The 27,353-nt window shown below is 40.6% G+C and overlaps 1 protein-coding gene across 4 annotated transcripts in view; it reads right to left on the bottom strand.

The window, feature by feature from the left end:
- The window catches only part of ANO4 (anoctamin 4), a 220,123-nt gene that overhangs the window by 136,247 nt on the left and 56,523 nt on the right, over positions 1 to 27,353 (bottom strand). For all 4 annotated transcript variants that reach the window (XM_074870850.1, XM_074870851.1, XM_074870852.1 and 1 more), the window contains exon 2: positions 8,574 to 8,780. In XM_074870850.1, coding sequence (XP_074726951.1) covers positions 8,574 to 8,643 — 70 coding nt within the window. In that variant the 5' untranslated portion in view covers positions 8,644 to 8,780. The remainder of the gene's footprint in view (positions 1 to 8,573; positions 8,781 to 27,353) is intronic.

The following is a 27,353-nucleotide window of genomic DNA, read 5'->3' as shown; positions in this document are numbered from 1 at the left end:
TCTTCCAGGTGGATTTTAATGTAACAACCAATTATACAGACTCACATTATACCATAGCCTATCACTGCCTTCACAGTCTAAACACATCCTGGTAATTCATTCCTGCAGAAAGTACCAGCAGCTAAACCATTCTGGGAACTTCAGCTGTCCTGAGACCCCCAAGGAATGAACATAGCGTAGGAATATGAAAATGGTTATCCTAAAGACAGGATAGCAGAACAGAGGTCTATCCAGTGCAGGATCCTATTTCTGACAGCAGATGCTTAGGCAAAGGGAATCTAAATAAGGCAAGTACATCCAGTCTATATTCAGTCTGTCCCTTCCAGCTCACAGAAATTTAGAGATTTCTGGAGTAGAAGGTTTCATCAAGATTATAGTGATTCATGGTGACCAATGCCCCTTTGCTCTACAAATCTGTTCCTTTTATACTCACCATCACTCGTGAGCTAACAGGTAGCCAACACATTCCTCCCTCCCCCTTTTATTTACCTTGTTTCCACCCTTTGTGAGCTAGTGGGTCTGTTCCTCAGTTAGTGTCATCATAAGCCCTCACATCCAGGCTAGGGCCATGAAGCCCAGAAATTCACTGACACCACAAAGCCTTTCTTACTTTAGTCTCAGACAAGAGCTATTATGCTGACCCCATGAAATACGCCTTCCTGTACAGAAGCTAAACACGGAGCAGTGAATCCCACCCTAGTCTACCACAGGGAGAGGATATGGTTCCAGCCTACCAGTCTGGGTGTGTGGAGACCTAATTAGGGAGAGGTTAAGATAAATATCATCATTCAGTTACAAATTGGAGCTGAAGAATGGAGGCAATATTTATATATTGATTGTGTAAAAATATTCTTTCTCAGATTTTCAATTTTTCTTTGAGAGTACCTCACAAGCAGCAGGAATCCTGCCCCGAATACTGGTGCAGTTGGCCTTTCTTATAAAGCCCTGCAACCCACTATAATTACCAAGACTCACTAAGAAGAAATAGAGTGCTTTGCCATTAAAATGCATGGACTAGTTTTGGGCTATTCACACAGGATGCCTATCCAAAAGACATTATTTTCAGTAATTGGCATTAAGCAGAGTCTCCTTCGCAAGCAGTGGGAGAGCATCTGAATAGCAAGGGTCATAATTTTCAGGCATTCTGGCAGCACACAGGGCCTTGAAAATATATGCAGTTTTGATGACCCTTAAAACCTTCCAGTCTCGTTGAAGTGCAGGTTACTTCTTTATGCCATCAGTCTAACAGGTGCTGAATTCCTTTCTGGTGCTAGATGTGTTCCTAAAGCAAGGTCTAAATAAAGTACTGAACTGCAGTGCTATCTCCCTTTTTCTATTTTAAGTGACCTGAATATTATCAGTAATGAAGACCCCAAAAATGCATATGCTCTGTGCTCCACTGGGCCTCTGAAGCATAGCATGGTACAGAACTGCATACCACAAGGATGTGACTAGCAAATATTGTGCCTCTGTGGAGTTATCCAGTATGCAGAGAACACATCTGCTTTCCTAAAACATCCAGCCACTCATGGCACAGGGAAGCGCAGCAGTGTGCATGACCCAAAGGGAGTTATGTTCTGGAACAAGTTACAGATCAAAAATGATGCCACCTTTGCTTCACTGCTGCCCTTATGCCTGCTGTAAGCTGTGATGTTGAGTTTTATGCAATTCTTTGGGCTTTGGGTTTTTTTGGCACTATAGTACATTGTACTGTTGGAATTTCTAGTGGGTTCTGATGCCTAGATGCACTTATCTGTAGCATATCTACCCAGGCAAAGAGCAATTCCCCCCCCCTTTTTTTTTTTTTTTTTATTTACAAAGAAAATTCTGGCTTACTTTTGAGATTTCAGAAAATAACAGCAGGCTTGGTGTTAGGAAAGAGGTCTTGCTATCTTTTGGACTGGAACAAACCTCTTGTGGAAATCAGTAATGCTGTGCAGCCCTGTTACAGTCAAATGCCTTTTCTGATCTTAAAAGCATCTCTGCCAACGTAGGAGCTAGTTTGTTCCATCTTTTGACAGTCTACCTGCAAGAATCTTTCCTTGGAATATATGAAACATATTTTACATTAGAAACAGAGACTTACATAATGACCTCTTTAAGCAAGAACTACAGAGCTAAGAAAAAGACACATTTTTCAGTCACGCATTACAGGAACATAGTAACTGATTATTCAAAGTCTCTCTCATTGCCTCTTGAATGATAAGTTATTTTTTAAATAAAATTGGTCATTACTTTCTCAGAAATATTGCAAAATTTTATATATATTGTCTATTTGTTTTAGAAAAAGCTAGAGTGGTCAAGAATTTTCTTAATTCTTTTGAGACAATTATGGTACACTGGTCTCAGGACATTATAACCCTGCCTTGGGATCAGTGATATTCCCTGCTTGATGCCAAGCCACATCTGGCTGCCTGTTCCCATTATGGACAAGTTTCCCCTTGAGACTAAACTCTCTGAGGGTGGAACAAATCGAGAAATCCACAGAGTGGGGCATTTTGCAGCCTTCATGAGGTGACTACATGTTGAAAACTAACAACAGCTATGGGAGTCAAAATCTGAGGGTGAGCTGTACTGATTTTAAAGTAACCATACATAATTGATTACAAGAGTGGATGAACAATCATTTTACACCAGCAAAAAGAAGACCTATCAATGCAGGAAGGGGAAAAAAAGAAGTCTTTGGAAAGAGATGAGTTTGAAAATACATACTCCCCAGGTAAGTAGAACACCCTCTAATCCACCACTTAGAATTATTAGTATTATTTTTGAAGCCTCTTATTGAGGGCGTGCACAGATCCCAGGTAGGATCAGTACTTGTGTGTGTCACGTGCAGCACAAATTGATACAAAGGGATCCAATTTCTGCCTAAATCAAATATTTTAAATTAAACAAGACAGTTAGCATTGAAAAAGACAGTTAGCATTGAAAAACAGTGCTTTATCCTCTAGCTTTTTTTTTTTCTTTGTAACATGCTGTTTGCAAAACTGCTCTCCAAACTGCCAGAATAAACATTTTAGGAGACTTCAGCTTAGGAACAGGAATTTTCAAAGAAGTGGCTTTTGCCCTAGAGAAGTAAAGTGATGAATGAAATGGGCTGAATGACTAAGCAAAGTGATAGAAGATTTCAGGCTCTGCATCATCTGCCAGCTAGTTCAACTCAAGTTCAAAGTACCACATAAATCACCATGTGACAACCTGTCACTCAGCTCAGTGACAAAAGAAAGGTCCTCATTGTAATTGAGGCAAACTCTTCTCTTTAGGAGCTTTGCAGAGGCTCCAGAGCACCAATAGTGAGGACAATGAACTGTCTCTGTGTTCAGCAGGGATGTATGTCCAGCTCATGCTTGTGGTACAGATATGATAGAAATTTTGTTTGGTGCATCAAACTTGCATTGTATTGAACACAGGCTGTGGATAAAAGAGAAAACAAGTATGCAGACTGGTTCCTCTGACATTAATGTCCCTTCTGCATAGGGACATTTCTTATAAGCGTATTTTTTTGTAATAAGAAAATTAACCTAATGAAGGGAATAAACTTTTTTGAAATCTGCTTGCTTTTTCCATGCTTCATTCTACATGGGAGGAAGTTCTATATACACCCAGCAGAAGGCAAATTGAAAAAGGCTGCTCCACTAATAATGTTAGACAAGTAAGATAACAGCACTACTGTCGGTGTGAATTCAAATTTTCAGTTGACACCAGCCATTTCCTGAGTTTACACCAGCCATTCCCACACCACGCGTGCATTTGCTGCCAAGAAATATTTGCATGACAGGCCTTTCTGGCAGAATTATTTGCAGGAGTTTATTCTTTTAGTCTGAGAGATGTATGCCACACATCCTGCCAATAAGCAAAGAAAAGAGAATGTGATGTAACCAACAAATCACATCTAACACAGATCTTCACAATCAAATGTGAACGCTGACAATGTGTACATTTTGTGATGAGAAAAATATATCTTTTGCACAGTAAATCATAATTTTTGAAGGACTCAGTTCTAGCTTCATTGATGATTCAAAGTTCATTAGGTTTTCACTAAGCTCATTAAATATACCTTTCCTTTTTTGCTTTAATTTTGATTGTCACAGTTTCAAGAACCATGCATTTTTCCTTGTCTGTTAAATTAGTTGTTCTGTTGGCCAACACCACTAGCTCTTCTTTCTTATTTTCAGGTCCAATAACTACAGGCATCAGTAAAAATGCTGCAGTTTGATGAGCAATAAAAAAAAGAGGATCCAAAAGTCAAGAAAAGCATGCCTAAGGCAAACACATCTTCCTTTAACATTTATAACATATCTATCAGTTACTATTTGTCATAAAAGTCAAGAGACTGACAAAAAAAGATTCTCACTGAATTCCAATCACCCCACTAGACTTCCACCATAATGCCAGAAGCCAGTCCTTTCAAGTAAGTGTTTCCTTGCCACTGAACATAAAGTTCTTCCAAATATCATGGATATGCCTATATCATTTCAGGTAGCAAGGAATCTCCATCCAAAATATATTGTTCTTTGGCTTTGAAAGAGATCTTTCTGAACAGTTAACTACCGACAGCAGAAATTTCTAAAATATTTTTATGTGTTTCCTGGAGTGAAGACTCTTTATGTAACACATCTACTAAATTCTGGAAAGAAATTATTTCAGAGACAACCCTTCCTGTTGGATGTGTAGATTGCCTGCAGATCAAATCTGTACAAGTGATTTAAATGAATATCTACATTATTAATATACACTTCTGTATAAACCTCAAAACACATTAAGCTTTAACCAGAGGCCTTTACAGGAAGCATAGAGAAAGGAAATCTTGCTGGGGAACCTTTTAACCCCTGTTTTTAGAAAACGGGTAACAATTGTCAGCAAGCATTGCACGGAGAGAACACCTAAGAAGATTCCAGTTTCACACAATGAAAGAATTAACTTTACTGCTGCTTAGACTTACTAAATAAGGCAATTTTTCCACAGCCGGCAAATTTAATGACTCCTACAGAAACTAGAACTTTGACAAGTTCTGCAGAGTCTGAGAATAAAGGAACTCGTCACCAGCAGAAGGTAAGATTGTCCTGATTTGGAATAAAGAGTATCAATGGAAAGAGCAGACAGAAACACAGGAACTGAAGTCCTGCAAAGGTGCAATGACATCAGAAGTGAGGCAAGCATTTTTATTGTCCCCAGATTTGCCTAACCCTGACATGGAGGGAATGGACTGGAATGATATTTTAACCTCCTCTAAGCTTGTTCAGTACTTGGCTCTGCCACTCTTACAGACAGCCTAAATGTTTATTACCATCACTTCCAAAACAAAACTCCTGTGTGCAACACAGACACATTGAACATAAACCATTTTCAGAAGAGTTGTAACAATTTATACCAGCCAAATATTTGCCCCAAGTGCTCTGAGCCCTGTACTTCAATAGCCCAGTACCCCAGTAGCCACAATATACCACAACTGCTCACGGAACTGGAAGACAGTAACTGGAGGTCTCTCAAAACTAAACATACTGTTGTGAATGATTCTGGAAGGAATGTAAATTTACCTTAATATCATTGCATCTAAATTTATCAGCTGATTGCTTTACTCATCTTTGCTATTCTTCTTTCTAAGAGGAACTTTCCTCATCCAGGCACACCTGCAGAGGTATCAAGAGTCTTCACCATTAATGGCCATTTTCTTCTACCCATTTCTCCATTTTCCTCTGTGTTTTGTTTCAGTTACTTGATACCTTCTGATCAGGGCTCAGAAGTTGCAGTTCTGCTTGTGGCTGAGCAGTACTTCCTTGCAAGCTTGCACAAGCCAATTTTTTTAAATTAAGGCACATTATAGACAACTCACTGCTTGCTAGCCACTCCAACACCCAGAGGAACAGTAGAAGTCATCAGCCTCAGGGTCCTTACCAGCTACAAATGAAACTGGCAGGGAAGCAAGCTGAAAATGAGTGCTGTAACTAAGCAATATCTATAGTTCCTCCTCCTTACCATGTAGCTACCTATGAACTTCAGTCAAAGGAACAGCTGTCAATTAAAAAGAATTAATGATAAATAATAAAAGGTGTCATTCTGGAAAGAAGAAAAATGGGCAAGGGAAACAAAGCGGTATGCAGAAAACAGAAGCAGTGTGCTGTTAGAGGGAAAAAAATACACTCATTCGTAACTCTCTCATTTTATCAAGGATCTTTTCTTTCCATGCTTCTAGCCTCTTTGATTGCGAAGAATTAAAAAAGCCATTTTAAGTCCGCAGAATACCTTTTTGTCCAATCTATTATGCCACACTGTCTTCATGTTCAGAGTATTTGTTAATTGGACAAAGGAAATTTCAGACTGAGTATAATGTATACTACTCCAATAGCGAGACCTACTTGATTGTGATAACTGCACTCCAATAGCAGGAAGAACCCAAATTGTATGAGCTATTTAAAATTAGACTGAACAAAGCCTGAGGGATTTACCGTATGCAATAGCAGGAGGATAGCTTGGAAAATGGCAGTGTCAGATCTGTTGCTTGAGTGATTAATATACATCAGAACATTTTCTCTCTAAAATACCAAACTATTTGTAAGGTAAAGCCTTAGTTAAGGTACTGCCATTGGTCAACCAGTGTATTAGGCTAATTATTTATGAAGCTACAGATGTTAATTTGTAGCTGACTAAGAATGAACACAAGATTTTAGGTTTTAAATTAAGATTTTCTCTTAGAAGTGCTATTTATTACTCTTGCTGCCTGACCATAATCTTTCTTAGACTCTACTTACATACAGCTCAAATAGTTGTAATTTAACCTGGATACAGAGACAAATTTAGTGTTCTTATACAGAATTAAACTGACAGACCCAAATCATAAAAACATTATTTCATTCCAGATGACACAATGACACTGTAAGTTGGTTAAGAGAACACTCCTGTCATACAAATTATTTATAAAAATTTGCAGTCTTTAAGGTTGTGGGTACTATTAATTCCTCTTAACTTCAGTGAAGCTCATAATACTACATGCTTCCTTGAACCAAGCTGCCAAGCGTGTTCTCTGTAGGTCATAGATGCTGTTATTGTCTAAAAAGCAGAATATGATAGACAAAACTAATCTCACATGACAGTAGTGAAAGCTAAATTCCTCAGAGAATCATCATCCAAATGATGCTCATTAATGAGCTCTATTTTAGGAAATGTCTGGGGTCTACCTAAAAAGGGATCTTTTTCTCAATCAGAAGTCAGTATATGTTGCTTGTACATTATTTAGTATTAAAGCACAGGCCATATATATCAACACATGGATGCAGAATGTGTAGCAGCTCAAAATGAATATAGTTACTGTGCATGTTCAAGATACTTTTTTCACAAACTGTGATGCGGAGGGGTTTTGTCAATCTTTTAACATGCTGCAGTCATGATTATATATCTTTAGCAAGAACAACATTTCTGTAGTAGTAATTTCTGTATTTCAAAGAAAAAACACAGAAGCTGAAAAAAATAGGACAAACAAGTGAACAGAGGAACTGATATAAACAAAGCATATGGTTATGAGTCACTGTAAATTCTTAATTAATCTATGTTGACAAAGATTATGGTGACTAAATAGTATGGGTGCATGAAACTCATGGCAGTAGACTTGCACAGTAATCCACAATAAATAATCTAAATTTTCAACTTGTAGAAAAATTAAGCCATTTTCTAGATTTGCAAGGTAATGGAAGCAAGCTAAGGGTGTGCAGGCAGAACTGTCTGTCTCACACAAATAGACTCTGCCCTGCAGCACCCTAGTAGCTGCATACAGGGTGCATCATGCCCTTTCCTGGACAGCAACGCTGGAACACTTTAATATAGAAGCTACAAAACTGACTTCATGGGCAGCGTTAATTTGCTCTACTTGGGAAAGAAAGTTCGAGATTAATTTTTACTGTGAAGAATGACTGAACATGGCCAGCACAGATGTACTCCCCTGTTATAAGAAAAGATACTTCTAAAATAGCTCTGGCAATTAACATAACAAGGGATGAAGTCATGATGTCAATTAGAATTTGATGGTTCCCAGGAGATTCTGTCTTTCTTTAAAAAAGTTTCACTTTGTTAACCAGTTAACATAAGTTGTAAAATCTCCTTCAGATCTAAAGTTTTTTTTGCATTCTAGCAGCATTGTGCCTGGATTGTGCCTTTGTTCAAAACCAACATCAGTGTCAATTACTGAGTTCCATTGGGGATGCCTGTAGCCTCTAGAGCATTGCCATTAGCTCAGGGCTTATCAAAATTAAACATCTGTAAAAGGAGCAGCATTAAAAAACAATAGCCCAAAGCTCTCTCTGCATTAACATTTTGGATACCACTACATGTTGTATGTTTTTTTATGATTAAACTTATGTTTTTATTTCGCACTTTCAGATGTCCCAACTGTTGTTACTCCCTGTAATCTGTAACTGACAAAAACATACCAAATGTAGACAAAACATCAATGGATAGCTCTGATGATCAATAGATTGATCTCCATGCAGGCATGATCTGATGCTGTTAATACCAACTTCACAGCATCATGACACATCACACAAGAAATGGAACTGAAAAAGGTGTCAAGGCAAATCTGTTACCTGTCTGATGAGTTTTTGCTTTTCCACCAGTGACTGCTGAAATACTAGATCCAGAAGATGAAGCTTCCATTTTTATTGACCTTCTGGCTTGTGGAAGTGAAGGATGCCCAACCACAGGAGGATGCTGTGACACTGGGTAGCTTGCTGCAGTTCTCTTCTGACAGATTTGCGGATGCTTTTCAGCCCCATGAATAGATAAACTTATACCTGACAGGAATAACAATGAGTTCCGTTAGATACAAGAGACCAGCACGGAATAACTAAAATATAAAAATTATCATGGTTTTAAATGGAACTATAACAGCCTTCTTAAAGAAAAAAAAAAACTATGAAAACATGAGTTTTCTATGAAAATGAAAAATCTGAACATCTTTGTTGCTGTGCTGCAGACGTCAGTCAGCCACACTAATAGATATTTAAATTAATACACAGTCATGGTTTACTGCATTACTGGCCTGCCAGAGGAATTATCTTCCATTCCTTCAAAAAACCCACACAGCTCACACAGGATGATATTAATGAGGTAACTACCACAGAGGTTATTAAATGACATTTTTCTGATTGATGGACTAAAACTTGGCGATAATGGTTTCTTCTGAGCATTCACAAGTGTTAGGAAGTCTCATCATATGGAAAAGATGCTACATTTCAGGTGGTAACTAGCTTTTACAGAAAAAATAAAGGTCTGTTTTGAGAAAAACAGTAAGTCTACAATCAACAATAACATGACCTTAAGCTGGAAAAACAATTCCACTTTCACCAGTCTTGCGAAATATTGCCTACAACACTGGAAATTGTCTTTCACACCAAACATTCTCAAATTTGTCACATAGCCAATTTTTAAATAGAAATGGTGATGAAAAACAGGCTTTACTTTTCCAAAAGGAAATGCAAAGCTGAAATTTCCTGTGTCTCTATTGTACAGTCTTAGAAAGAAACTACTATCTTGTGGTAAAAAATGCTGATTCTGACTTGCTTATGTTCACATTCATGCAATTGCTCCAACTTCATTTGAATTACTCTCAGCATACTCTGGTGAAAACCTTTAGAAAATCTCTTTCAGGCAACAAAGCTGAATGATAATTCTATGCTACTGTTTTACGCTTAATTTAACTGCGACTCTTGCTGCTTTTATCAGCAACCACTCTGTTTTAAAAAACAAATGAAAAACCCTAACCAGATATAAATGGGCAAACTGAGAAGTAGATGTAAAAGCAGACCCTAAAAAATGGAAATCTGGATATTGCAAGCACATTGTAAGTTGCAGTCACTCAAAATCACTAGACATCATTGATTAGATTGCTCATTTTTGTGAAAGGGGTCCCTCACCGAAACGTCCAAGAATGCCTTAATGACTCTGCTCTTCCAGTTCCACTGAAAGTCAGTCTATGTGAACCTCCAGGTCCTGGAAGAGGTTTTGAACCTCTGAAATCTCAATACACTTCAATCCATAATATACTACCTAGGGGAAGAGAGCTGCCACTTCTGTAAGCAAATTGTGAAAACAGTGGGGTTGCACATGTGAGGAAATGCTGTGCAAAGTGCTCTCCTTTAAGATGGTTTTGCGTATTCAGAATTGAAGCTGCATGCTCACTACCTGACTTTGCTGCACTTCATCAGAGCTGATCTGCAGGAAGTGTGAAGGGATGAGGACTTCCCTGCAGCAACTGCTCACATACCTCCCGATTACAGGACTAACGTAACTGCCAGCTGTTTTTAAAGACTGTTGAAATCACATTAAATCCCAGTTACCTTATTCAGTCAATTAATCTTGGGAAAGGTAGGGTAGTAATCCACATGGGCAGAATGATAATGCGCATGCCTGGACAACACATTTTTTTGACCATGTTAGCCATATAGCTTAGCCATAAGGGGCTTCCAACAGTGAGAAGCTAAGCCCCAGCTGTTGACTTCTTGTGCAGTCACTAGAAAATGAGCTCTTGACTTCTTGTGCAGTCACTAGAAACTCATGATGCTCAAAATATTGTGCAATTATCATTAAGGTATAAAAAAATTAACCGTAACTGTTTCCTTTTAGCATCACCACTGGTTGTCTTATCTTTTAAAACAACCATCCCTCTGAAGCTTGCAGTGGAGTCAGTAATTTTTTCTACCAACACTAAACATGAACCTGGCACGGGCCCATACTTACTAGCTGGAGCTCAGTAAGGCTGTGCTTTCATTTGGTCATGAGTGATCAATTTTAGGAACAGGTTCCAAACATAAACTGACTGCTACACTTCTCTGAGGTTCAAGTAAATTGCTTCTTTGCATTCGGAAAACAGTCTATAAACTCTTGTGCAGCTGTGATTCAGCTTCCTAAACTACATGTGCAGCACTTCTTTTCAGACATCAAAATAAATAATACTGCAGCCAGATCATTATTCTTAAAAACTGCAAAATTTGCAGATTGATCACATCCAAAATTATGTTCAATCAACAACTTGACTCTAGTTATATGCAACCTTTTGTTTCTTCCACTAAAGAGAGGTGCTATAAAATTTTAACACCAAACTACATGAGGAAGAAAGTGCCAGCATTATTGAAAATTTTACAGATTACTCTTTGGACATATTTAAAACTTGTAAGTGCTCAAAAATTACCATAGTTTTCACCAAAGGTGTGTCAACAATATATTCGATATATTTGGGAGTTCTTTACCCCACTCTCCTTGCCACTGCAGTTATTTTCTTCATATAAGAAGAATAAAGACTTCTGAATAAGAAGTGTCTTGACTAGGAGAGTGAATTTCCATTATTTTTATGAGAACCATGTACAGGATAAAGATGCAAGTGTCCTTATTTAATTATCATTTCAGATTTTTTTCCAGAGCACAAATCTTGCTTTTCTATGTACGTTTCTGTTAAACTAGAAGTCTGCAAAAATGTAACACAGTAATATTGCAGTAAGCTATGGTATTACCTTGTTTTCATGTGGGCAGAAGTCCTTTTAAAAGAGGTATCGACAGTTGAAAATACACCCTCAGATATCATGCAGAAAAACAGAGACAGAGGGGGAATCAGAAGTAGAAAAGCTATTGGGAATAGCATATGCAGCTCATGGGAGATGAAAACCTGGTGAACTCTTGGCAGTAAGCAGACTCTAGAGTAAACTCCCCCTATTCTTCCTAGAAATAACTCACACTGCTCATGAATCCTGGGGTTTGGGGGTCAGAGATTTGAGAAAACAGCACAGAGATCTCTGAAGAGTAGATGTTAAAGTTGACATCAGTTACTTTTTGAAGCATAATGATACTCACACAAGACATCAAGAAAGAAAGACAAGTTTTCCAGCAGTACACTGCAGGCTAGGTTTTCAATTAAATATGTTAGGTGGATTTTTTCTCCTGTCTTCAGGCTTGGCCATATAGTTGCTGACACCAAAATCCCAGTGTCATGGCATGCCCAGCTACATGGCCTCTGACTTTACCTGCAGCATGGTCATTTTTAAGTGAGCTTGGCAGCCTCAGTAGCTAGGTGTGAGCACACCGGCATGCTCTGATAAGCAGTATAGATGCTGCAAAACCCAGGAGTTTCTCCTGCCTCAATATAATGGATCACAAGCACCATTTCAACCCAGGGTTGCAGTGCAAATGCAAGTGAAAGACTTGGATGCTGGCCAGTAGCCACAGCCAACTGTTCACCTTGGAGGACTGGCTTCTGGACAGGGCTCAGTCACCCGTACCTGGCTGGCTGCAAACCAAGTATTTAAGAGTGGGGAAGTAGAAGTTTAGTGTTTTGAAGATGAATGAGATTTGAGCCTTCAAGTATTATATGTATCACTCAGTTCTTTTCCCTTCCTGCAGGCAGCAAAACTCCTTCTCTGTATTTTCAAGTCTTCACATGCCTTTCTCTTCCTTACCTATATTTCTATCTTTTTTTCTCATACAAGCTTCTTGTCTCCATGAAGAGCTGCTCTTCTTGCTGACCTTTTCTCCTCTGATGCTTCTGAGCTTGCAGGTTCATGTAAGAGAAACACCTTCACTCCCTTCCTACCAACACATCTCAGCTGTGCAGTTTGCCATCAGGGAAAAGCAGTCTCTATCCTGCTTCTGGCTAACTTTGATTGCTTCTAGCGATGACTTTTTATTATAAATTTTTCTGAAGCAGCATTCTTTTTCATTGAGTATATTTTGCCTCTTATAAAGTGGTAGCATACTTATGACACTAAAGAATTTATAATGCTCCAGATACAAACCTGCATATGAGAACATTAAGAGGAGTAATAAAATACTTGCAAGTCAGGAAGCAATAAAATCAAACATAAAGAAGAAAAAGGAGGGAGAAATTACTAAAAGTAGAAAACATTACAGTGTGACTGCATGCAAAGGTTTATGTGATGGTGATATCTGTTTTGTTGGCTCATCCAACGGTCACTCGCCGAGGAGAGCAACTCACACCCACACCTCGGTAACGAGCTGGGAGGGCTTCCTAGTTAGTGTGGGTGGAACCAGCACCACCCCCCCGTTAATTTGGAGATAAGAACCCTGTGGGAGGGCAGCAACCAGGTCGCTGCCCGCCGAGCTCAGGGTGATCAGACAGTACCTGTAAACCACTGGTTAATAGCACTCGTCAACCACTGGTAGCCTGAGCCATGGTCTCCACTCGCCTCAAAAGTACCACCAGCAAGAACGTGGCGACCCAGACTGAGCAACCACACAAACATGCAGCAGTCCAGGTCCCAGGCTGCAGGGAGTGCCTGAGCCTGTCAGTGCTGTTGGAGGGCCGCAGTGACAGTGCCTGTGTGCGCTGCGACCAGCTGGATGACCTGCTCAGCCTGGTGGCAGAACTCAAAGAAGAGGTCAAGAGATTAAGAAGTATTAGGGAATGTGAAAGGGAGATTGACTGGTGGAGTTCCACCTTGGCACCCATGAATCAACAGGAGCAAATAGATGCTCCAGGCAAGGCAGGTGATCCCTCACCCTCATGCTACCAGGCAGAAGGAGGGGACCTAAAAGATGAGGGAGACTGGAAACAGGTCCCTGCTCAGGGAGGCAAGAAAATTCTCTCCCAACCTCCCTCACCCTCCATGGTGCCTCTTCACAATAGATTCGGGGTCCTGGAACTTTTGAATGAAGACATGGAGGAAGAGAATGAGACAAACAATGAGGAAGATCAAGGACCACCAAGGCCAGGTCACTCTAGAAAAGGTATTAAAACCAGCTCTGAAAGGAACCCCAGAAGAGTCATTGTAGTGGGGGACTCCATTCTGAAGGGTGTTGAAGGCCCCATATGCAGACCAGACCCGCATCATAGGGAGGTCTGCTGCCTCCCTGGGGCCCGCATCAAGAACCTCACAAGAAGACTCCCCTCTCTAGTTAAACCCAAGGACTATTACCCTCTTCTGGTCTTTCAGGTAGGTAGCGATGACATTAGCAGGAGAAGTATTAAATTAATGAAGAGAGATTTCAGGACCTTGGGGAAACTGATCAAGGGGTCGGGGGCACAGGTTGTGTTCTCCTCCATCCCTCCAGTTGGGGGGATGGATGAGGATGAACACCGAAGAACACAACAGATGAATTCGTGGCTTCAAGACTGGTGTCACTGTCAGGGCTTTGTTTTTTTTCGATCATGGGTTGGTATACAGGGCACCAGACCTCTGGGCCTTAGATGGGATACACTTGTCCCAGAAGGGGAAGAGGATCTTGGGGCAGGAGTTAGCTGGGCTCATTGACAGAGCTTTAAACTAAATTTGAAGGGGGAAGGGGGCAAAACACCAGCCCATCTGAAGTGCATGTATACCAATGCACGCAGCATGGGTAACAAACAGGAGGAGCTTGAAGCCATGATGAAACAGGAAAATTATGATGTTGTGGCTATCACAGAAACATGGTGGGATTCCTCCCATGACTGGAGCGTGCCAGTTGATGGCTACAAGCTCTTTAGAAGGGATAGACAAGGAAGGAGAGGCGGTGGGGTAGCACTGTATGTTAGGGACTGTTATGATTGCCTTGAATACAAGTGCAGTGGAGACAGGGTGGAATGTCTTTGTGTTAGAATCAGGGGGAAGGCCAACAGGGCAGATGTTGTAGTAGGAGTCTACTATAGGCCACCTACCCAGGACAGAGAGGTGGATGAAATATTCTATAGGCACTTGGATGTAATCTCACGGTCGCTTGCCCTTGTTCTTGTGGGGGACTTCAACTTCCCAGACATCTGCTGGAAATACAACACAGCAGAGCGGGACCAGTCCCGAAGATTTCTGGAATGTGTAGGGGACAACTTCCTAACACAGCTGGTAAGAGAACCAACCAGAGAAGGTGCCCTGCTAGATCTCCTCCTTGTGAACAGAGATGGACTGGTGGATGATGTGGCGGTTGGAGGACAACTAGGGCACAGCGATCATGAAATAATAGAGTTCTCTATTTTTAGAGAGGCCAGGAAAGGGCTAAGCAGGACTGACATCCTGGACTTCCAAAGAGCTGACTTTGTCTTGTTTAGGCACCAGCTTGACAGGATCCCTTGGGAGATGGTCCTGAAGGGTATAGGGGTCCAGGAAGGCTGGGCGCTCCTTAAGAAAGAAGTGTTAATGGCTCAGAAGCAGGCAGTCCCCAGGTGCTCTAAGAGGAGCAGGCGGCAGAGAAGACCACCCTGGCTGAACAGGGAGCTTAGGCTGCAACTCAAGGAGAAAAGAAGAGTTTACAGCCTTTGGAGGAAGGGGCTAGCCACTCACAGTGATTACAAAGAGGCTGTGAGGCTATGCAGGGTGGAAATCAGGAGGTCCAAAGCCCAGCTGGAAATTAATCTGGCTTCAGCAGTCAAAGATAACAAGAAATGTTTCTATAAGTATGTCAATAGCAAAAGAAAGACCAGGGAGAGTCTCCACCCCCTGCTAGATGCTGAAGGAAACTTGGTAACAAGTGATGAGGGGAAGGCTGAGGTACTTAATGCCTTCTTTGTCTCAGTCTTTAATAACAAGACTAGTTGTATTGAGGAAATCCAGCCCCCTCAGCCAGATGATAGAGACTGGGAGAACGACCCCCCCGCAATCCAGGAGATAGTCAGTGACCTGGTACACCACATAGACACACACAAGTCTATGGGACCAGATGGAATACACCCGAGGGTGCTGAAGGAGCTGGCTGGGGTGCTCGCCAAGACGCTTTCCATCATTTACCAGCAGTCCTGGCTGACTGGGGAAGTCCCGACAGATTGGAAACTGGCCGATGTGACGCCCATCTATAAGAAGGGTCGGAAGGATGATCCGGGAAATTACAGGCCTGTCAGCTTGACTTCGATACCCGGGAAGCTGATGGAGCAGCTCATCCAGAGTACCATCTTACAACACATGCGGGACAACCAGATGATCAGGCCCAGTCAGCATGGGTTTATGAAAGGCAGGTCCTGCTTGACAAACCTGATCTCCTTCTACGACAAAGTGACCTACTTATTGGATGAGGGAAAGGCTGTGGATGTAGTTTACCTTGACTTTAGCAAGGCCTTTGACACCGTTTCCCACAACATTCTTCTGGCGAAACTGGCTGCTCGAGGCTTAGATGATCGCACACTTTGCTGGGTAAAAAACTGGCTGGATGGCCGGGCCCAGAGAGTTGTGGTGAACGGAGTTAAATCCGGTTGGAGGCCGGTCACGAGTAGTGTCCCCCAGGGCTCGGTTTTGGGGCCACTCCTGTTCAACATCTTTATTGATGACCTAGACGAGGGGATCGAATGCACCCTCAGTAAGTTTGCAGATGACACCAAGCTGGGTGGGAGTGTTGATCTGCTCGAGGGTAGGGAGGCTCTGCAGAGAGACCTGGACAGGCTGGAGCGATGGGCCAAGGCCAACTGTATGAAGTTCAATAAGGCCAAATGCCGGGTGCTGCACTTGGGCCATAACAACCCCCAGCAGCGCTACAGGCTTGGGGAGGAGTGGCTGGAGAGCTGCCAGTCAGAGAGGGACCTGGGGGTGTTGATTGACAGCCGGCTGAACATGAGCCAGCAGTGTGCCCAGGTGGCCAAGAAGACCAATGGCATCCTGGCCTGTATCAGAAATAGCGTGGCCAGCAGGGACAGGGAAGTGATCTTACCCCTGTACTTGGCACTGGTGAGGCCGCACCTCGATTACTGTGTTCAGTTTTGGGCCCCTCACTACAAAAAGGACATTGAATTACTCGAGCGTGTCCAGAGAAGGGCAACGAAGCTGGTGAAGGGTCTGGAGCACATGTCGTACGAGGAGCAGCTGAGGGAACTGGGGTTGTTTAGTCTGGAGAAGAGGAGGCTGAGGGGAGACCTCATCGCCCTCTACAACTACCTGAAAGGAGGTTGCAGAGAGCTGGGGATGAGTCTCTTTAACCAAGTAACAAGTGATAGGACAAGAGGGAATGGCCTCAAGTTGCACCAGGGAAGGTTTAGACTAGATGTCAGGAAGTATTTCTTTACGGAATGGGTTATTAGGCATTGGAATGGATTGCCCAGGGAGGTGGTGGAGTCCCCATCCCTGGAGGTGTTTAAGAGTAGGGTCGATATAGCGCTGAGAGATATGGTGTAGATGGGAACTGGCAGTGCTAGGTTAATGGTTGGACTAGATGATCTTCAAGGTCCTTTCCAACCTAGATGATTCTGTGATTCTGTGATCAGATGCTACAGTAATGAACAACCATATCCTGCACTACTCAGAAGACACTCTGCCAGGGCATCTGATGAGGCATCTGCTTTGGCCATGCCTTAGCCCTGGCTAGCAGGTGGCATGCACCACACAAGACTGCACCGAGAAACACCTGCACGCAGTGGACCTCATCCAGCACAACTGTGCTATTTGACTGAGCATAGCACAGTGGCTCTGGTACTGGTGGAGATGGCTCTAGCACCAGAACTGGGGTCAGCAAGGCCCTGTATCCAAATTATACTGTTCCAGGACTGAGACACCTTTCCACCTGGGGAGGCACCCCCCTGTAGCAACTGTCAGGGTTGGGTCAGCCCCAGTTCTGTTCCACCCTGTACTACTTTGGGTTACAGGCATATATTTATAGGTTCCTTCTTGATGTGTCTGTCTCTAGCCAGAGATAATATGAACACAAATATGCAATAATAATGCAATGCAGAGTTACAAAGCTGTATAAATAATCCATTAGCTAATAGTGCTTAATTAGCCTCAACTGCCCTGACCCGCTTTGTAGACCTTCTCTGGGATAACAAACTGCTGCTGGCAGGTGCAGTAAGCCCTTTTGGTTTGGTGTCACCAGAATGTCAGTGCTCATGTGGGAGACAAATTACTTCAGCTATTTCTCTCTTTCATGTGTTTTTTTAATTCTGTTTCAGCCCTATGTGGAGGCCTTAGGAGCACATTGAGGTAGGCCCTTTCTTCAAGGCCCTTTTCAGAGAAGAGCAAGCGCAGGGGAGCACAGAACAAGAAGTGAGGAAGAAAATCTCAGCTGCAGCGTCATGTAGGACCACAAAAAGTAAAGCGGCTCTGGAAAGCCTGCAGTCATCAACGCACAGATAAGGAAGGTCATAAGGAAGCACTTTGAAAGCATGGACAGAGAGTAGAAAATTAGGCTTCAAGGTGCAGTATATAAACAGGAAAATTCCATACTTAGTTCAACTAAAATAAAAGTGAGCTAAAAGAGAAAGTGAGCTAATTTGTCCACCTTAAAAAGCTAAGTACCCTTTCCTCACTTTGTGCAAATTGACATATTTCCCATTAAAGTCAATGATATTCTGCAGACAGCTTCAGTTTTTTCACATTTGCAATTAGCCTTGATAAGGGGGAGCTCAGAAAGGGCAAGCAACATAAAAGGCTTCTCATGCAAACCCAGTTCCATCTGAGACTCGGCAGACAGACAGCTATGATGCCATGATGGACTCTTCTGTTTGCTCTGAATCCGAGGTGGAAATGAATGAGCATGAGAGAAAAATTCACCTGCTGCCCTCTGTACACATGCCTGAAAGCACAGTCTAAAGGCAGTTCCCATTTTTTCCCACCCTGTGCTCTACTTAGATAACAAACCCATCCAGAAAAGCATGGCTATCTTTCTCTACACCTTGGGGGAAAATGTTACAACAGCATTAGGATTCCCACATTAGATTAAAACATTTTTCAGAAGTTTAAATAACACCTCTCCAACACAGCATCAAATCCCTTGCCATTGGTAACAAATGATTCATGAAATCGTATCTAAGCCCAGATTATGCTTCAAGTACAGCTTGAAAATGTTGAAACACTTCTGACTACATCAGATGTAAAAAAAACCCCACAACTGCAAACTTTTAAATATGCAAACAGAAAAGCTACTAGTTATAGAACCTCCCAGGAACTGGACTGGCTTGAGAGAAAGGCTAACACTGCATCTTGACAAGTTACATCTGGTCAGTTTTCTGAGGCTTTGCATGGTCTTCCCCTCAACTCCCTCCCCAATACTGGAGATATGGCAGGATTTTCATGACCCAAAGTAGCTTCAGAGACTGTTCTCCAAATGTTATTTTACCCATTTTCTATCAAAAGTTTTGTCCGGTTGGCTTCTGAATTTACAAAAAATTATAGGATATATATTTTCTTCATGGAAAGAAACCACAGAGCTTAAATATACAGCCTGTGAAGGAATAGCTCTTTTTCTTTGTCTGAAACATGTCATCCCCGAAGTTTTGTATTGAAAGGGATCATGAATGACCACTTCCCCTTACCCCTTTGTTCCTTAGGAATACTACAGAGTTCTATCATATCTCCTCTTTATTGTTTCTATTCCCAAGCTTAGGAGACCTGGTTTACACTGTAGCTCCTCACCAATAAGCTCTTGTACACCTCCAATCATCCCTGGTCACTCCCTTCTCTGTTCCTTTCCCTTTTCAAGAAATGAAGACCCGAATTTCACATTAAGAAAGTTTCAAGAAGTAGCACCATGATGTTCAGGCTGTGTCTTCCACAAGAATTTACAGTGGCAACATGATGTTTCTGGTTTTGTTCCTTCCCTTGTAAGTTCATTTGCCCCAAGATACTTGTAGATGGGCTCTGCCTCCCTGTCACATTTGTCAGCTTTTTGGGCAATTTTCCAGTGAATCAGGGAATATCACTCTTAACCCACCTGCTCAAGGTCCCTATGTCAAGCAAAGGCTGTAGGAAACAATCCTACATTTCTCTCATTTGTGTGTTGCATCTTTTTCCACTTCAGTTGCTTTCTAGGTCTCATGTTTATCACTTCTGTAAGAGCATCACTGTACAGGCCTTTTGTACCAGCAAAACAAATCTTCACAAAGGTGCATTACTTGTTACTGCATCTTTTTTTTTTTCCAATTACCCTCCTTCAATGGGAAGAGGGTAGCATCATTCTGTGCCTCTCAGTCTCTGGTGGTGTTAGGATCTGCATTTTGAACTATGATCAAAGGGATGTCTGAACTAGAATCAGGACTCCATGAAGAAGGAGCTTGTGTACACACTGGGTTTATGCAGCTTTATCTATGCCAATTTAGAAATGAACAGTTAAAGAGCCACAGACTCCAGGGGAACATAGGCTTACACTTGCAAATGTACTTTAGGCCAGAATAGCTTATTCTCCCCTACAAAAGTGGTTACATTACCTGTAGTATAACTCCATCCAGAGCCGGTGTTTAAGTCTGTCAAAGTCCTAATGAATAAAAAGATCATGCTTACCACAGGCCCATCATCAAAGGGTTGTTTTTATAGCCTCAAAGGTGGTTTATTAAATTACAGCAAGGTAGCATTCAATAATTATTATCTCACAGGACTGAAAAACTCCCATAGTGCTCACAGAGATGTGAGATAACAACCTGAAGTCATGAAAATGTCTTGGAGAGAGTCATAATAATCCTACTTTAATGGTCGAAATGAGTCTGAAAAACCACTTCTCTTCCTTAGGCATAAGTGAAGAGAAAAGCTTAGCTAAATGAATATAAAGCTCTTTTTGGTTGCTGTTGACTCATGGGCATGTTGCAGGGGCATTGTGCCAAATGCAAGGTGCTGCCTGTGCAAGTCATGAGCCCAGGTGAATAAATGGAACTTTTTTCCCTAAGATCCCTAATTTGATTAATTTATTAGTCTTGTATTTTTATTTCTGTCTAACAATTCATTATTTAATTCCTCTTTACAAAAAGAAAACATACTGTATAGTGCATATATGCTGCTATATCTTCCAGGCTACTGGGATAAATGCCTAACAACTGTATGTAAAATATGCTCTCCTTCAGTTCACCCAGCAAGCTGCAATCAGTGTTGTTTATCACCATCACAGCTCACTGAATTCTTCCGGGGTTGCCTGCATTTTTGTTGTTGTGTTTGCCACTTTTCTCTTTTTGTTTGTTTTAGTATCTACTTTGATTTACTTTATTGTTACAACTGGACTTTTAATAGTATTAGAACCACATGCATTCTGAAAAGTAATTTGAAAAAAAAATTTTTAAAAAGTTCCTTTGCTTGCTACAGTATGAAAATAGCAGTGAGAAAGAATACCTTGTCCTGAAAACTGATAGACACAATAGAAATCAAAAACTGAAACTGATAAAACATATTCAGTAGAATGTTCCTCTATCAAAAAACTATCAATTTGTTAGGAAAAAAAATTGTCCCAAAGTCAAGAGTTGCTGTCAAAAATTTTGTTTAGAAAATAAATCTGACCTTATCTGGACTGGAATATCCTAGCTCTTTAAATTTCTAATTGATATGTTAGATTACATGTAATCTAACATATCAATTAGAATACCAGTTGCCTCTGAGCAAGCCAAAACCCAATTATCATTTCAATTACTGAAACACCATCTGTAATATCAATCATCAATTAATGTTACTATAATATACAAATAGTAATAATCCAAAACATAAAAATTAAAACCAGAAAGCAAAACACATCAAAATAATAAAACAAAATACAGGGAAGACAAGAATTCCAACCAAGATTAAATATTTCAACTGTCCAGAAGCAAATCCTGATAGAAATATTTTAAGCATTATATTGAAAAGTGACTTCAGAAAGTGCTCAAAAGGGATTCAAAGGGAAAAAAAAATGCAAGAATATTAGAATTTCTGTGGATTGGATATTCTGGCTTTTGACTCACTGTTTCTGTAAGCAAATGGAATAGACTTGCACTAGAATGAATGTAGGTTCATACAAAAACCCAATAAATTCATATCTCAGTTTCTGTCACAATAAATAACATCATGTCAACACTTCTTTCTTTGAGGCAATATCTATTTCCTAAAAAAACTGGAAGATTGGATCTGTCTTCTTAAGTGGTACTTGCTGATTTCGAAACTGTGCGGTAACCCTTGTCATATTTATTTTACTACATAAAATGGCATTTTCTAGCCAAAAATAGAACACGGAGATGATTTAAAACTTACTTTCACTTGTGTTAAGCACTGCGTTCAAAACTGTTTTTTCTTAACAACTAGCTATTACTCTGATTTTCAAAATCAAGAGTATTCTCATTAAACCTGTCTGCACTGAATTTGAGTCTTTTGCTCATACACATACAGTAAAAGGTAACTGCACACACCAGCAGTGATACGTAGTACAAACATCAGGACAAACCACAATGCCCTGTGAAACAAAGCACCAAGTCAAGTCCCAGAAGCTTTTTACTGGCCGAAGAATGCAGTGAAGCACTAGCCATGCAGATATATTTTGAGTGTAGGTAGATTTAAAAGCAGAGAATTCTTTTTTTTCACATCTTAATGCGCTGTCTTAATGTCAACTGCTACATTTCAAATACCACAAGTGTCATTTTATCTCATTTAATCGGATATTCTCTATAATGCAGAACAGTGCAATCGATGAGAGACATCATCTGTGAAACAGGAAAAAACCCATGAGACTTCACAGATAGGAAAAAAAGATAGCTCAGGATACATCTGATGTGTTTGCCTTCATGGGGCAGACAGTAAAGATTTTCAGCACAGCAACTAGGCTTAATTTAACTTTGTCTTTTTGCATCCTGTTTCAGGGGACTGGTTCACCATCAGTACTCTCTTGCTGCTCCAGGACCAGGCCAGCCCCAGCTATGCTCTCCAGGCAACCTGTAAGCAGCAGGTCGAACGTATGCTCCTGCCTTCACCCAGCCTGTCCCTCAGCTACATAGGGCCTTTTACCGTCTTGGTATCAAAATGCTCTCTGCCCGCAGATAGTTTTATTAACCATCAACTGACTTTTACTTTGGTGATGATTTTAATTAGACCCTATACAGCCAATGTCTTCAGGGGAAGGTCCTAAGACAACAGAAGTTACTTCTTCTCCACCCTCCCTCAAATGGGAAAAATCATCTTGTATCCCATACTGCAGCAAAGCATATTGCTTGAATAAAATACTTTTAAGTAAACATGCATCTGGACAGATGTATATGTGATTAAACAGGTCACATGTGCTGGGTCAAGTCCAATGCATAGGAAGGTTTTTGCCCTCCAAAAGTGACTGTCCATTATGGACATACAGGCTGTTCCTACAGTCTGGGACCCATGGGCATGTCCCAGGCCCCAGCACCTCACATGTCCCAGGGTCTGACGCTGAAGCCCAGCTGGAGGGAGGACCAGAAGCCTCCCACACCCTCCTGGGGAAGGGGCTCTCGCGCAGGCTGAAAGGACATGCTGTGGTATGCTCTAGCAGAGCCTGGACGAGCATCATTTTGCAAGGAAGAAGCACCAGCCTCCACAGCCATGCTTGCCAAAATACCTAAGACTGCCATCAGCCTCTTCTATGGAAAAGACATGTTAACAAGGGCCAGTTGTATCAGAAATTTTGAGGCATGTGTACTACCTGTCTTTCTTTTGTGCATCGTTAATTTCCTGCACACTCTCTCGGCAAGTAATGCTTTTGGTTGTAATAAAGCCTATGGTGCCAAGCTTTCTAAATGGTCATAAAGTGAAGGCAATCCCCAGAGGGGATGGCAGCTGTAGCGTGCCGGAGACATCAGTGAAAAATCTGTGTTCATCTGCTACCTCATCTTTCTGGCAAGACTCTGGGCAATTAACAGTAACAAGATCCTATTGAAAAGAATATGTAAACCTGCCGTGTTGGTATATATGTTCCTCACAGGGATTCAAATTGATTGTTCTCAGCTTATACTGATCTGGATTGAACAAAGCACAGGTCTTGCTTATTTCACTTCTGAGCTAGATTGTATTTCTGATGGAAGACCAATAAACTCAGAAAGACAACAGTAATCACATAATGATTGTCTGTATTTGGCAGATTAGTACATAGAGATGGAAAAAAGCACTCTACTGATCAACACCATTTTAATTTCTTGAGCTCTTTATAGCAGAATCAGAAGAAATGGTAGGAGGCTATAAAAATGCAGTAACTACAGATTCGTTTTTGTAAAAGGCAGTCCATGCTCTAACTCATTTACTGAATAACAGCCTTGTGCAAGGGCAAGGCCCACCATTCTTTCATGGGAAATAATTCACTGATACATTAACAATTCAGAAAAACATGTAAAGTACGCAAGGCAGACTTTAAGCTATGTTTTATGCACTACATAAAACACAATGTTAGTTGGATGTTCCTAAAGGTTAAGAGGAAGCAGAGAAGAGAAATTTTCTGAATCCACCTGAACCATCTTGATATAGAAACAACCTATAAAAAGAAACATATGCCTAAATTTAACTCCTGTGACTGGTACCTTCTCAGTGAAAGGACATTCACAGATACTCTTTCATAAAATTTTTCCTTTCTTCACTCATACCTCTGACACTCAATGTCCCATTACTGTTCATTCATTTTGCAAAACCATGAACAGAAAGTAAAAAAAAAAAAAACTAAAAAAAATCACAATACATATGTAACAAATATTGCAAATATCTGTAAATTGTATTTGTAAGTATTGCAAATATATTGAAAGTTATATTTGTAAGAACATTCCAGTCTCAGAATGATGCTGAACTTGTTCTGAATATCACGGGAGTTTTGAGGATTCAAACCAACCAGATAGTTAAGGAAGAGAGACTGTTTCTCTTCACAGATACCATTTTGCCCAGAGTCAAGAACATGCAGTTCAACATATGTGTAGAATGCAATCTTCACGAACAATTCCTAAACTGAAATTTCATCAACAAAACTGCCTATATAATCCCACAACTTGTTAGCAGTGATTCTGAGAAGAGCTTAATATGTCATTAACTGAGACTGTCTTTGAGCAATACACAGCATCTAAACAATTAAAGATGGTTGTGTACTCTGCTCCTATGATGGTATACTATCCACAAAGAGAAGACAGGAGCAGGAGTGTCTTGAGAAACCAAGAGAATAGTAAAGTTCATTAGTAGGGCACTTAAACCTAAAATACTGATGGGCAGCCTAGTCAATGAAAAAAATCCAAACAAAAAATAACATCAAAGCCTTCCAAATGCAAAATAATTTTTTGTTTAAAAAAAACCCCAACAAAACAAAAACAAAAAACCCAAGCAAACCCAAAACCCAACAACATAAAAACCAACCAACCAACCCACCTACTTCATTCCTTCCCTGGGTGAATGCCTGGTTAGACATAATTACATAAAGCTGTCTTATATACTTCCTGAAAGAACAATCAGTGTGTATATCTTCATATTAGATCTAAGCCACAGAATCAAAATGGCGCCGAAAATCATGGGTCCCACTGGACTCCTCTCTTCCTTCTAATCCTTTATGAACACAAGCCTAAATCTTGAAAAGGCTGGGTTTAGAGATAATGTTGATGTTAAATTTCTATGAGTTAACCACCAACCAGAAACATTTTTCTCAATTTACAAAGCAATATGAGCCTGCTTACAAAAGGCTATTAATGGATCACAGCAGTCATAATTACAATTGCATGAACAGCAATCTGGAAATAGATTTCCAAAGATGATTTTTATGTCCCTCAATCAATAAAGTACATTATGTGCCTAGAAGTGAAAGAAGTAGATGAGTTAGAATTGCAGTGGATGAAGGTTTGTGAGAAATTAACATTAGATAAGAATATAATCTGTCAGAGAGTATTTCCTCTCAATTCCTGATAATGTTCATGACATTTTCAGTCTCCTTATGTGACATCTCTCCTTGTTAAAAGTCAGGCATGGTCTTTATTTTATAGCTACTTACAATACCGCCTTCACTGATCAAGCCATGGCAAAGAAATGGTTGTTACACTCTCTTCCTTTTTCATAAACTGATTGGTTTTCGTTTTCCTCCTACCTTTGCAACTGTCAAACTTACTCCTTTTATGATGCATTTTGCAATTATGGGTCTCCACCTGAACTTTAAAAAAGTAAATCTAAACCAATCAAGATAAAGAAAATTTAATTGTCGACAATATTGAGCCTTTATCTTTTTTCTCAGCTTTTCCAGTTAACAATCCATTTCATAGGTAAATACATCAGAACCTAAATACTAAACCAAATACAATGATGATTCATAAGAACTAGTAACTTCTAAAAATTGCTGTCTAAATGCGCTCAAGATACTTGGTGCTCTTATCAGTTCCATAACTACTTTATCCTTCTTAGAATTTAATGGTATAGGGTCAAAAGAAGCATGACCAGCAGGTCAAAGGAGGTGATTCTTCCCCTCTAATCCGCTCTCATGAGACCTCACCTTGGGTACTGTGTTCAGCTCTGGGACCTCCAACATAAGAAGGACATGGACCTGTTCAAGCAAGTCCAGAGGAGGCCACAAAGATGATCAGGGGGCTGGAGCACCTCCCTTATGAAGACAAGCTGAGAGAGTTGAAATTGTTCACCCTGAAGAAGAGAGGGCTCCGGAGAGACTTACAGCAGTACCTAAAGGGACCTACAAGAAAGCTGGAGAAGGATTTTTACAAGGTCATGTAGTATCAGTACAAGGGGTAATGGCTTTCAAGTGAAAGAGGGTAGATTTAGATTAAATATAATGAAAAAATTCTTTACTGTGAGGGTGGTGAGACACTGGAACAGGTTGTCCAGAGAAGTTGTGCATGCCCCCTCCCTGGAAGTGTTCAATGCCAGGTTGGACAGGGCTTTGAGCAACCTGGTCTAGTGGAAGGTGTCCCTGCCCATGGCAGGGGGTTGGAACTGGATGATCTTTAAGGTCCCTTCCAACCCAAACCATTCTATGATTCTATGAAAATGTTATATATATTATCTTCAGTTAAAAACAAATCTCAAAGCAGTTACTTTAATCCAATCTCTGTGAATATCTGCAATTTAGAATTCAGTGATTATTCTCCCTGACACCAAATTCACATTCAGTGAATACAAAGATCATAAATATTCTTAATTCATACAAAGTGATAAGTCCCTGACTGCTTTCTTTCTGATTTATACAAGTGCAAGAGAATATAAATGTATGAAACAACGTTCTATTCTCCCTTCTTATTGCACTATGCCACAGCTCATCTCTTCTCCTTAATTTTAAACCTACAATTGTTATTTATGATGCGTAAAGTCTACTTCTACCCTTCTATAGAAATTAATACGTATTGTCCATAAAAACATGACAGTAAAGATGCACCTTTGACAGCTGCAAATCCCAAATCCAACTTTCTCAGTAAAAAGAGCATGTACTAGGTTTTACCACGTGCTGATGGATGGTATGAGAAATATTTTGACCTAGCTATAATCCCATCTATCAGAAGCATTGGGGAAGGAAAACATCTGACAACCTGTATAAAGTCAATCCTTCAGCCAATTTTTCAGAAACTCGGTCATGGTAATTCACAACAGTCGCTTCTTTTCTGAAAAATTCTTGTTCAACTTGCAATCACGTGGCATGACCTACTATCAGCTTTCTTGCAGACACAATCCCATGCCTCAGTGGTGTTTTGTAAATATACTGCTTGCTGAGCTGCTCGCTGACCAAACACCTTGTCAAGCTTTCAGCTGACTTTGGAATTCAAAATAAAG

This window comes from Strix uralensis, chromosome 5 (genome assembly GCF_047716275.1).
Source record: "Strix uralensis isolate ZFMK-TIS-50842 chromosome 5, bStrUra1, whole genome shotgun sequence".
NCBI lineage: Eukaryota > Metazoa > Chordata > Aves > Strigiformes > Strigidae > Strix > Strix uralensis.
Note: the sequence above shows the minus strand (reverse complement) of the source record. Positions and strands in the feature narration are given on the sequence as shown.